The 10,996-nt window shown below is 47.0% G+C and overlaps 1 protein-coding gene across 1 annotated transcript; it reads left to right on the top strand.

Annotated features, from left to right (window-relative positions):
• Positions 1-9,901: 9,901 nt before the first annotated feature.
• Positions 9,902-10,633, top strand: LOC122038127. Its single transcript, XM_042597739.1, has one exon. The coding sequence runs from the start codon at positions 9,902-9,904 to the stop codon at positions 10,631-10,633; it is 732 nt and encodes a 243-aa protein (XP_042453673.1).
• The last annotated feature ends 363 nt before the right edge of the window (positions 10,634-10,996 follow it).

The following is a 10,996-nucleotide window of genomic DNA, read 5'->3' as shown; positions in this document are numbered from 1 at the left end:
GAGCTGAAGGTTCAACTCCAGGAGCTTTTGGATAGGGGATTTATTCACCCTAGTGTTTCTCCATGGGGTTCTCCGGTGTTATTTGTCAAGAAAAAAGATGACACCATGAGGTTATGTATTGACTACAGACAGCTGAATGCAGTGACCGTCAAAAATAAATATCCATTACCACGGATCGAGGATTTGCTTGATCAGCTCAGAGGTACATCAGTGTATTCTAAGATTGATCTACGATCCGGATATCATCAGCTGAGAGTCAAAGATTCTGATATCCAGAAGACAGCTTTCCGTACCAGATACGGTCATTATGAGTTTTTGGTAATGCCATTTGGGCTTACCAATGCTCCAGCGGTCTTTATGGACTTGATGAACCGCATCTTTCTGGAGCATCTAGATCAGTTTGTTATCGTTTTCATTGATGACATATTGGTCTACTCACATTCCGAGGAGGAGCATGCACAGCATCTTCGCATAGTCTTGGAGACTCTTAGACGACATCAGCTGTTTGCGAAGTTCAGCAAGTGTGCATTCTGGCTATCCTCATTCGGTTTTCTAGGACATGTGGTCTCGAGCAGAGGTATTTCAGTAGACCCTCAGAAGATCGAGGCTGTCACCAGTTGGGAGCAGCCGAAATCAGTTCAGGAGATCCGTAGTTTTCTGGCACTAGCAGGTTATTATCGACGTTTTGTCGAGGGTTTCTCGCGTATTGCTATGCCGCTGACACGTCTTACCAGGAAAGGCGTGAAGTTCACGTGGTCCCAGGATTGCGAGACCAACTTTCAGGAGCTGAAGCGGAGATTAGTGTCGGCTCCAGTTTTGGTTTTACCTTCTGGAGAGGATGGATTTGTACTCTACACCGATGCGTCTCTTCAGGGTTTGGGCGCTGTTCTGATGCAGCACTGCAGGGTAGTCTCCAATGCTTCTCAACAGTTGAAGGAGCATGAGAAGAACTACCCAGTTCATGATCTGGAGTTAGCCGCCATCATTTATGCTTTGAAGATTTGGCGTCATCATCTATACGGTATTACATTTGAGATTCTCACTGATCATAAGAGTCTCAAATACATTTTCACTCAGAAGGAGCTTAATCTCCGACAGAGGAGATGGATAGAGTTCCTGAAGGATTACGATTGTACCATTAGCTACCACCCGGGGAAAGCTAATGTGGTTGCCGATGCACTCAGCAGGAAGTCCAGAGGGACTTTGGCTTGCCACCGAGTTTCAGTTACAGACTTGGTTCAGGGTTTCTCCGAGTTAGACCTTGAGGAGCAGGGATCTACAGAGCAGGGTATTCTGGTTACCATGGTTGCTCAGTCGTCGATCAGGACGAGGATCCGAGAGGCACAGGCTGGTGATCAGCATTTGCAGTTCATTAGTAGTCAGATAACTTCTGGGCAGCAGACCGAGTTTACACGAGACGAGGAGGGTATTATGTACTTCTGAGGCAGATTATGCGTACCTCAGTCTCATCAGGTCTTACTGGAGCTACTTCAGGAGGCTCATCGCTCTCGATTTACGATCCATCCAGGCGGGACCCGTATGTATCGAGACTTGAGGTGTTCCTATTGGTGGAACGGTATGAAGAAAGACATCGCGGATTTTGTAGTTAGATGTCCAGTCTGTCAACAGGTGAAGGCTGAGCATCAGAGACCTGCCGGGTTACTTCAGCGGATTCCTATTCCTGAGTGGAAGTGGGATCATATTACCATGGACTTTGTGGTGGGTTTGCCTAGGACACGACGAGGTCATGACGCGATTTGGGTAATCGTTAATCGATTAACCAAATCCGCGCACTTCTTAGCAATCCAGAGGACTGATTCCCTGGACCGATTGGCAGATCTGCATTGCCGAGAGATCATCAGATTACATGGTGTTCCGTTGAGTATCATTTCGGATAGAGATCCACGGTTTACGTCACGTTTCTGGCAAAGTCTGCAGCAAGCCTTGGGCACACAGCTCCGTTTCAGTACAGCTTTCCATCCACAGACAGATGGACAGTCAGAGCGGACCATTCAGACTTTAGAGGACCTGCTGAGGTCATGTGTTATGGATTTCGGAGGCAGTTGGGAGGACCATCTGCCGTTGGTAGAGTTTGCTTACAACAACAGCTTTCATTCGGCTATCCAGATGACACCGTTTGAGGCGTTGTATGGTAGACCTTGTCGGACACCCGTCCTCTGGGATGAGGTTGGAGAGGCCCAGATGTTGGGACCTCATAGAGCTCAGCAGGATGCAGAGTTGGTCCGTACTATCAGACGGAGGATGTCAGGGGCGCAGGACCGCTAGAAAAGTTATGCTGATCGGAGACGCAGACCACTAGAGTTCTCTGTTGGCGACCATGTATTTCTGCGAGTTTCACCCACGAAAGGGCTGAAGAGATTTGGCCTCAGAGGTAAGCTGGCTCCGCGGTATATTGGCCCTTTTAAGATCTTGGAGAGGATCGAAGCGGTAGCTTACCGGCTAGCACTACCATCGTCCCTGGTAGGCGTCCACGATGTATTCCACGTATCTATGCTGCGGAGATACGTGCCCGACCCGACGCATGTGCTGGCAGATATTCCAGTTCCAGTTCAGCCTGACATTACATATGAGGAGATTCCGGTACGGATTCTCGACCGAAAAGAGCGTCAGTTGCGGAACAAGACTATCCGGCTGGTTAAAGTCGGATGACAGCATCATTCAGACGAGGAGGCTACTTGGGAGCTCGAGGATACGATCCGAGCTCATTATCCCCATCTTTTCACTTGAAGTATGTGATTTAGTTTACCGTTCAGCATTTATACTCTTTACCTGTTATTAGTACTTGCTGATGGTAGATAACGAAATTTGGAGACCAAATTTTTATTAGTGGGGGAGAATGTAAAATACCGGAAATAGGCGAATATTAATAAGGGAATTTTCCGGAATTTTTGGAAATTTTTCGGGAATTTTTCGGATCTCGTACGGACGAGTTAATGGGGATAAAAACGGGACCCGGGGAAAGTCTGTTTAGGCTACCCCGTTTTAAAGAGGAAATGTTTATTTATTTTATATTTTCTTTTCTCTTTTCTTTATTTTTTTCCTTTTCCTCACCGATTCTTCTTCTCCATGCGCGCCCGTTTCCTCGCCCGACTCTCCTTGCCCTAACCGCCAGCCGCGGCGGTTTTCCTTCATCCCTCGTGCTTAAGCCGTGACCAAGGGAAAAAGCCGACGCCGACTCCGTGCCCTAATCACTACTGCCGACGCCTTCCTTCTCTCCTCTCTGCGCCTTCTCCACCCGACAGCACCGCCTGGTGCTCTTCCTCCTCGCTGAGCGACGCACCGCCGCCACCATAGCCGACAGCGGGCCGCCTTTCCAGTGCCGACACTTCTCCTCTTCCCGCGACGCCCCCTTCCTCGCATGCCCTAGTTTGTTGCCACTGCTTACTTGAGTCTCCCTGAGCCATCTTTCCTCTTGTGTTGTGCCCTATATTTGGGCCACAGCCACTGTCCCTTCTTGCCCTAGCCGTCTTCCGCTCACCACTGCTATTGACGCCGCTATTCGTCCAGCATTGCCCAGAACCCCTCAGCACCTCCTGGCGCAGTCGACGCCTCGCCTCTCTTCATTGTGCCAATTCCGCTAGAGAGGTAAACTGTCGATTGGGGTAAGTCTGTTTAATTTTGGGTGCAAGATTCGTAGAGGCTTGCGTTCTGATATCATTATGGGAATGGTCTAACTGTGAAGGATGCCTAGCAGTGGTTCTTGAGTAGTGACGACAACAAAACTGTGACAGCAGTGACTCCGGCCACAGTTTCCAGCAGTTGCCCTTTAGTCCAGCAGCACCTTCTTCGACCGAGTTCTTGAATTGAGGTGAGGTGTAGGACATGGATATATTTTGGTAATTGGATTCCTAGTCGAGTTAGCAATAATTGTTAACTTGGATTCATGTGTAGGTTTTAATGAAATCGAATAGTAGAATGGTTAGGGTTAATGGAGCTAATCCTAATTGATTTTTGAGTTCAATTTAATTAGGGTTCCTAAAGAAAAAATAGTTTGGTTTAGCTATTTTAGTTATAATTAAACTTAGCTAAACTGTATGATTTATTACAGGACATTGATTCGAGACGGTGTCTTGACGGGGGATCTATTTTGGATACGATCCTTTTCTATTGGAGGCGGGTACTTTGACTTATGTCTTTTGATATGCATAATAATGTGTTTAACATATAGCATGATTGTGTTTTCCATCTGTTTCGGTTGGTCACTACATGATCTATTACATGTTTGCTTGTTTACTCGTTATGCACTGCATGTTATTATTTACCTGATCATACCTGCTTTATAGGTAGTGACACAACCATATGATACATTATGTTCAGGACCTAGGGTTTATTTGATACCCTATCTGTTTGTGTACCTTCCATCTGATACATTGACTTGTGGTACACCTTTTATTTATGTATGGACCTTGCTATGCTATTCATGATATTGCCATGTTTAATGTCATGCATCATCTTGCATGATTGTATGTTGTGCAATTGACTGCTCCATTATTGTTGAGCACATCGCCAGTTACATATATCTGTACACATCACCACTCATGGGTTAGTGGTATATCAGACAGGTGTGTGGCAGTTCTGCTGTTTGGCTCCGTTGGTCTGGTGACTTAGCGTGGTAGCAGGCAGACAGTTCCGCTCTGTTTGGCTCCGTTGGTTTAGTGTAGCAGCATTGTAACCGGCAGGCAGTTGGACTTTGTTTGGCTCCATTGGTCTGCTCATGGATAGTGTGACTCAGCGTGGTAGCCGGCAGAGAGTCCTCCCCGTCATCGTTTACCGGGAGATGAGAGCATTGCGCTCCCCCATTTATTATTTCGGGGTAGGAGTATGTGTGTACTCCGACAGCATCCCGTCCACTCGGTCACTCATCAGGGGCAGTGATGTCAGAGTGCACGGTTGTCACAGCTCTACCCACTCGGACTCACCATTGTGTGTGAGATGGCTGACTGGCGTCAGGGGTGACCATGTCATTGGCATCATATGCATGATGCATTTATTGCTTGTGTTTGCTGCATTTACTTGCTGCATTTATATGGATGCATATGATTGACATGCATACATGATTATGACACCCTCGGTCTAACGACCCTGTTACCCTTATACCTTGGTCTGGGTTAGTACAGCTTTTCTCCTAGATTCCTCAGTTGCATTTACCTTTCTTGTATCAGAAGACTGTACACATGATTAGTGCTAGTTGTTATATTCTTTATTATGCATATCAGTTGTTACCCGCTGAGCGTTGGACTCACCCCCGCCTCCGTTGTTATTTTCAGGTTGATGCTGTCAGGAGGCAGTTCCAGTCGCTAGTCCTCACTGCACGTAGTGCTAGTCCTCTGCAGACCACGATTTGTTATTTTAGTTTTCTCTATTGGACTATGTCTTAGTCTTGTATTGGTTTTACTTATGGATCTTGTATGGATTCTTATCGTAAATGGATTTTGGTATGATTTGGTTTTGTTCTACTACATGCCTGCCTGGAAGGCAGAAGAGGTGAGTTCGTCGGATTTGTGTTTTATGAGTGTAGGGGAGTAGGAAAAATCAGATTTGAGCTTTATGAGTGTAGTTGAGTAGGGTTATTTTTGAGTCATGGTATTACTGATTTGTTTATTTCTTATTAAATTGCATGGAATGCCTATGGTTGTGTATATATTCCAGCCGCATGTGGCTGATGTATATTGTGGATGTAGAAAGTTTCAGATTGTCCGCCGTACAGGGGAGGTGCTGTCGAAATTTCTTCGGACAGGGACTTTCTCGGGGCATGACAATCGGATGATCCCTGGTTGGCTTAGGCCAGTTCGGACGGAGTCTGGAACAATGCCCTATGGAACGGAATACGGGTGGGTGGCACGTCTCCCGGGGTACCAGTCTACCCCTTATTTTGTGCCCATGTGGAGTATTGCTCAGGTCGATCTTCTTACGTTGCTCGGCCACCTGATGCCGAAGTTGCCTGCTGTGCCATCCGCTCGGCTAATGCCTTTTGCTGTTGCTGCTCCACTATTTTTGTTGCTCTCGCCTCGATAAGAGCATCGAGCTCCTCCTGAGAAAGCGTCACGGTATGCGGTCGTCCAGCTCCTTCCATCTTCTCCTCTCGGATTCAAGTGCGTTCCCACAGATGGCGCTAATTTGATCCTGTCCCAGAGTCGAGTAGACGAACGCTAGGGGTGTGGCGCTCTCTACTAATTCCGTGTAGATTCTGGGCTGACGTGGACTCCGGTGAACTTGCAGCAAAATCGAGCCGAGGAGGGGATCCCAGCGACGGCCCTTCGACGCTCAAGTCAGGTGAGAAGAAATTGAAGCAGAATAATGAGGCAAAGAGCTATAGTAGATGATTATGCATACCTCCGTCAAAGTCTGGGGGTCCTTATATAAGATCCCGGGGGGCGCGTGCACGCTTCCTGAGGCGTGCACGCTCCTCAAAGCATACCTCAAAATGGACGTGTCAGAAAAGTGTGCCTGATGTCATACCACAACCGTCCGAGCATATCTCCGACATGACAGTGGAAACTTCCATCGTACGATCTTTTGTCCGGTCTGGTCGCCGACCATGCTGTCTGTCGGCGGCGCATGTCTCGAGAAGGATATCGCCATCTATCTATTTTTTCCTCTTCTCTCTCGTCTGTTACTAGGCCGAGCGGGTGAGCCGCTCGGTCGCATACTCGGACGGGCGTGCAGCCTTAGTCGTTCGGTATCTCGGCCGAGCAGACTCGCCGGTCGGCACATCACCTCTTTTATACGAAACCCCCTGAGTATCGGAAACCCGACCTGTGATCGAGTTTTCTTCGCGCCGGCCTGGGCGCTATTAAGGCCGATCGGCTAGGTGACCTCCCCGCTCGGCTAAAACATTGGTCTGCCCATCTTGACTTTGACTTCCACGTGTCGTTGACTACTGTACGGCTGGACACCCTCCTTCACCATCGGATCAGTATTTATAGTGTGTATCGTAGCAGCCACAGTGATGAGGACATATTGTGGCTTGCGTATAAAAAATATCACGAGGAAAATAATGACATTGTATTTAATCTCGAGCATGTATGGAGAATCATAAAAGACCGTCCAATGTATACTCCTTAGTCCGTTGATCACCTTGTTGGCACGAAGAAGGCAAGGGGGCAAGCAACACTTCATCTAACCAAGATGCGAGTCTACATGTAGACCTAAACAAAAAATAAACTCGTCCAATGGGTCAAAAGGCAGCAAAAAGAAAAGGAAAAGGCAAAATGAAATCAGATATTAAAGGTATGACAAGAAATTTGGACAATATATTTACAAAGTTTACTAAGTATACAAGCATAAAAATGGTTGAAGTTGAAATGAAAAAAAACAACTCAAAGTTGAGCAGATGAAAGCAAACGCTGACGAGATGAAAGCAAAAGTTACCTTAGCCAAAGCTCAACTAAAGGAATACACAATCCTTTCGAAGGATACTTCATAAATGACAGAGGAGCAACTTATCATCCACGAACATCTATATCAAGAGATTAGGGAGAGATGGAATATATAATTTTTATTTATTATAATTTTTAATTATTGTACTTTTTAAATAATGTAATTTTTTATAATTGTTCTTTTCAATTAATGTAATTTTCTATTATTGTACTTTTCAATTAATGTACAATTCTTGGTCAATTAATATTGTCATTACAAAGTATCTATTGGAATATAGTCATTGTAATATAGCTGTTGATAAGAAAAAAATAAATAAACACCTTGTGCTCTACAATTATTCATTTTAAAAACATTCCTCTAAAATGCCTCAATATTCAAGTAACTAGCTTTGACTTGACAAGTGAAAATAAAGTTAAATTGAAGTTGTTGACGAAGATTATGATCCGAGGAATAAGCTAATGTCATTGATACTTTAACAAAGCTGACAAATAGTTGAAGCATATCAAAATAATAATGAGATACGACGAAGAAGAAGGTTCATCTAAAGAAATCGTGAAGCTTGGCATGCAAAGCTCTTCAATGATTATTTCTTCACAAACTTAGTGTATCTAGATCAAATATTCTGAAGACGATTTTGCATGTGAAGAGATTTATTTTGTCGCATAGTGAATGAACTTGAGAGTCATTCATTGTATTTTCGACAGAGGGATGATGCTGCAAGAAGAAAAGGCTTGTTATGACTACAAAAATGCATGGTTGCGATTCGCTAATTGACTTATGGAGTCCCAGCCGACCATATTGACGAGTACTTATGCATGGGTAAATCAACCACCATCAAGTGTTTTTTCATGTTCTACGGTTATGTGGTTGAACTATTTGGTGATCGATATTTGAGAAGACCAAATTCTAATGTTGTTCAACATCTTCTTCAAATGCATGATGAGAGGCATGAGTTCCTTAGAATGTTGGGCAGCCTTGATTGTATGCATTAGGAATGGAAAAATTATCTAGTTGCTATGAAAGGCTAGTTTAAAAGAGGTCATGGATAACTAACAATCGTGCTTGAAGCAGTCGCGTCTCATGACTTGTGGATATGACATGTATTCTTTGGTGTTGTAGGTTCACGTAATGATATTAATGTATTGTATAAATCTCCCATATCAATAGTGCACTACAATAAAAAAAGTTAAAAGACAATGGATTTTATCTGTTGTCTTTGTCCTTCCAAAAATGTTGCAATTGATGGTGATCCGGTGATGACCTAGGGGGGCCTACTGCTGAGGAGGTTCAACGTTCGGATGGTCGTCAAAGTTAAAGGGCGGTCGACTAAGAGACTAGCCGGACCAAAGTCCCCATGGGCCGAGTGGCAGGAGGAGTTTGTGGCGGTGAGGTCGAGCCCGCAACCCGATCAGCCTAAAGAATTCAAAGAAGGCGGGCTGAATCTAAGGTGGGCCGGGGAAAGAGATACTCATGCCGATCGGAATAGAGATACCCGTCGAAGACCAAAGAGTGAGCCGGCCGGATAGACCCAAGGAAGTGACAGCAGATTAACGGCTAACATTTAAGAAGGGAAATATGTCTTAACATCCTTTTGGGAGTCGATGCCGTCGGCTGATGGCACGAATGGACAGGAAATCGTACGTAAGAAGATTGCACCGCCTTGGCATAAATGTGTCCGCCCCGTTAAGGTAAGGTGTCAGGGATCCTTTCCCGATGTTAGCTATTGAGGAAAACTTAGGAAGTCACGTCCGCCCGGGAAGTGTGTAGTCAACCCATCGAAGCTCTATATAAGAAGAGGAGTAGTCACCTGCGGAGGTATGCGCAGATACGTCTCTGAGCACCACCATTCACTTCTTCATTTCTTTTATTTCTCTTCTTGCTGTTGTGTGACTTGAGCGTCGGAGGGCCGTCACCGGGAACCCCTTCCCGGCTTGGCACTAACGACTTGTGATTGCAGGAGCGAGGCGTTTCCACCGCACACGGAGATCCACATCAGCGGTATTTCCCAGCAGTCGTTCGCTCAACTTTGGGGCAGGATCAAATTGGCGCCATCTGTGAGAAATCAACCTGAACCCAGAAGCAGAGGATGGAAGACGTCGGACGATCAACGACCGTAACGCTGACGACAGAAGAGTTGGAAAGGTTAATCCAAGCCGGAATAGCAAAAGCAATGGAATAGCAGCAGCAGCGAATGTTAGCCGATCGACCAGCACAAGAGCCAGCCATCTCAGGATCCGGCCAGCCTGGAGATCCTGGGCGCATGGCTGAACCTATAATCCAGCCAGTCGGAGGCAAAAGATCAGAGACGACTGGGCCAGCGCCAAACGCATCTATTCCTTTTCACCGAGAGTTGTTTAGGACACCCTCATAGGAGGGCGGAGCCCGACGAGATCGAGGTTCCTCGTCAGATGAGGCGCCTGAGAGGGATGCAAGGAAGGGAAAAGCACCGCGAGACGAGGATTCGCCCGAGCGAATCAACGGGCAGTTCTCGCGAGGTATCATGGAAGATCCCTTACCTCGCCATTACACCTCATTGGCGATTGGGGAATACAATGGGAGCACCGATCCAGATGATCACTTGGCCAAGTTTGATAACGCGGCCACTCTCCACCAGTACACCGATGGAGTGAAGTGCAGGGTATTCTTGACAACACTTTCAGGACCGGCTCAACGGTGGTTCACCAGGTTACTGACCGGCTCCATACGTAGCTTCAAGGATTTCCGGGCTGCTTTCCTGCACCACTTCGCAAGTAGCCGTCGGGATCAGAAAATAAGCGTCAACTTGTTTTCACTAAAGCAAGGTCCTCGAGAAGCGCTCAAGGCGTACATCCAGCGATTTAACCAGATGGCGATGGACATACCAGCAGTTTCATCAGAAGTACTGGTAAACGCTTTCACTCAAGGGCTCGTGGAAGGTGAGTTTTTCCGATCCCTCATTCGTAGGCCCCCGAAGGATTTCGCTCATCTTCAAAGGAAGGCCACGGAATACATTAATGTGGAAGAGGCACAAGCAGCCCGAAGGAAAGAGGGGCCAACCGACCCTCAACAGGTGCCCGATCGGAGGAGACCAAGCAACCACCAACCTCCGACCGGTCCCAGGGCCACGGGGTCGCAACCGTATCCCGAGCCAAGGACACATGCAGTCCATATGGAGGCCGCCCAACTCAAGAAGGGCAAAAAGTGGACCCCGATGTTCTGTAAGTTCCATCAATCAGGGACGCACAACACATGAGAGTACCGAGGCGACCCTAATGTACATCGGCCCACGCCCAAGGAGTATAGACGTCGGTCGCCCACGCTGGACCGACATCCTGAGGGCCGAATCGATCGAAAAGTCGAGGGTCGAGGGGCTCATGAGCCGCGGGAGCATCGTCCCCGAGAAAGAAGGCCTGCCCGAGCCTCAGCCGATCGGAACAGACATTCAGCACGAGAAGAGGAGAACAGGAGGAACACTTCCCGTGGAGAGATTGGGATGATCTCGGGTGGCCCAACCGGGGGAGATTCCAACCGAGCTCGGAAGGTCCACGCACGGCAGCTGGCCATCTACGCTGTAGGATGCAGCAAGGAAAAAGCAGAGGGACCCGAGATCAGCTTC

The sequence above is a fragment of the Zingiber officinale genome, chromosome 1B (genome assembly GCF_018446385.1).
Source record: "Zingiber officinale cultivar Zhangliang chromosome 1B, Zo_v1.1, whole genome shotgun sequence".
Classification (NCBI taxonomy): domain Eukaryota; kingdom Viridiplantae; phylum Streptophyta; class Magnoliopsida; order Zingiberales; family Zingiberaceae; genus Zingiber; species Zingiber officinale.
Note: the sequence above shows the minus strand (reverse complement) of the source record. Positions and strands in the feature narration are given on the sequence as shown.

Excerpts from the sequence above, each read along its gene's own strand:
- LOC122038127 (XM_042597739.1), top strand. The coding sequence starts at position 9,902 with ATGGAAGATCCCTTACCTCGCCATTACACCTCATTGGCGATTGGGGAA.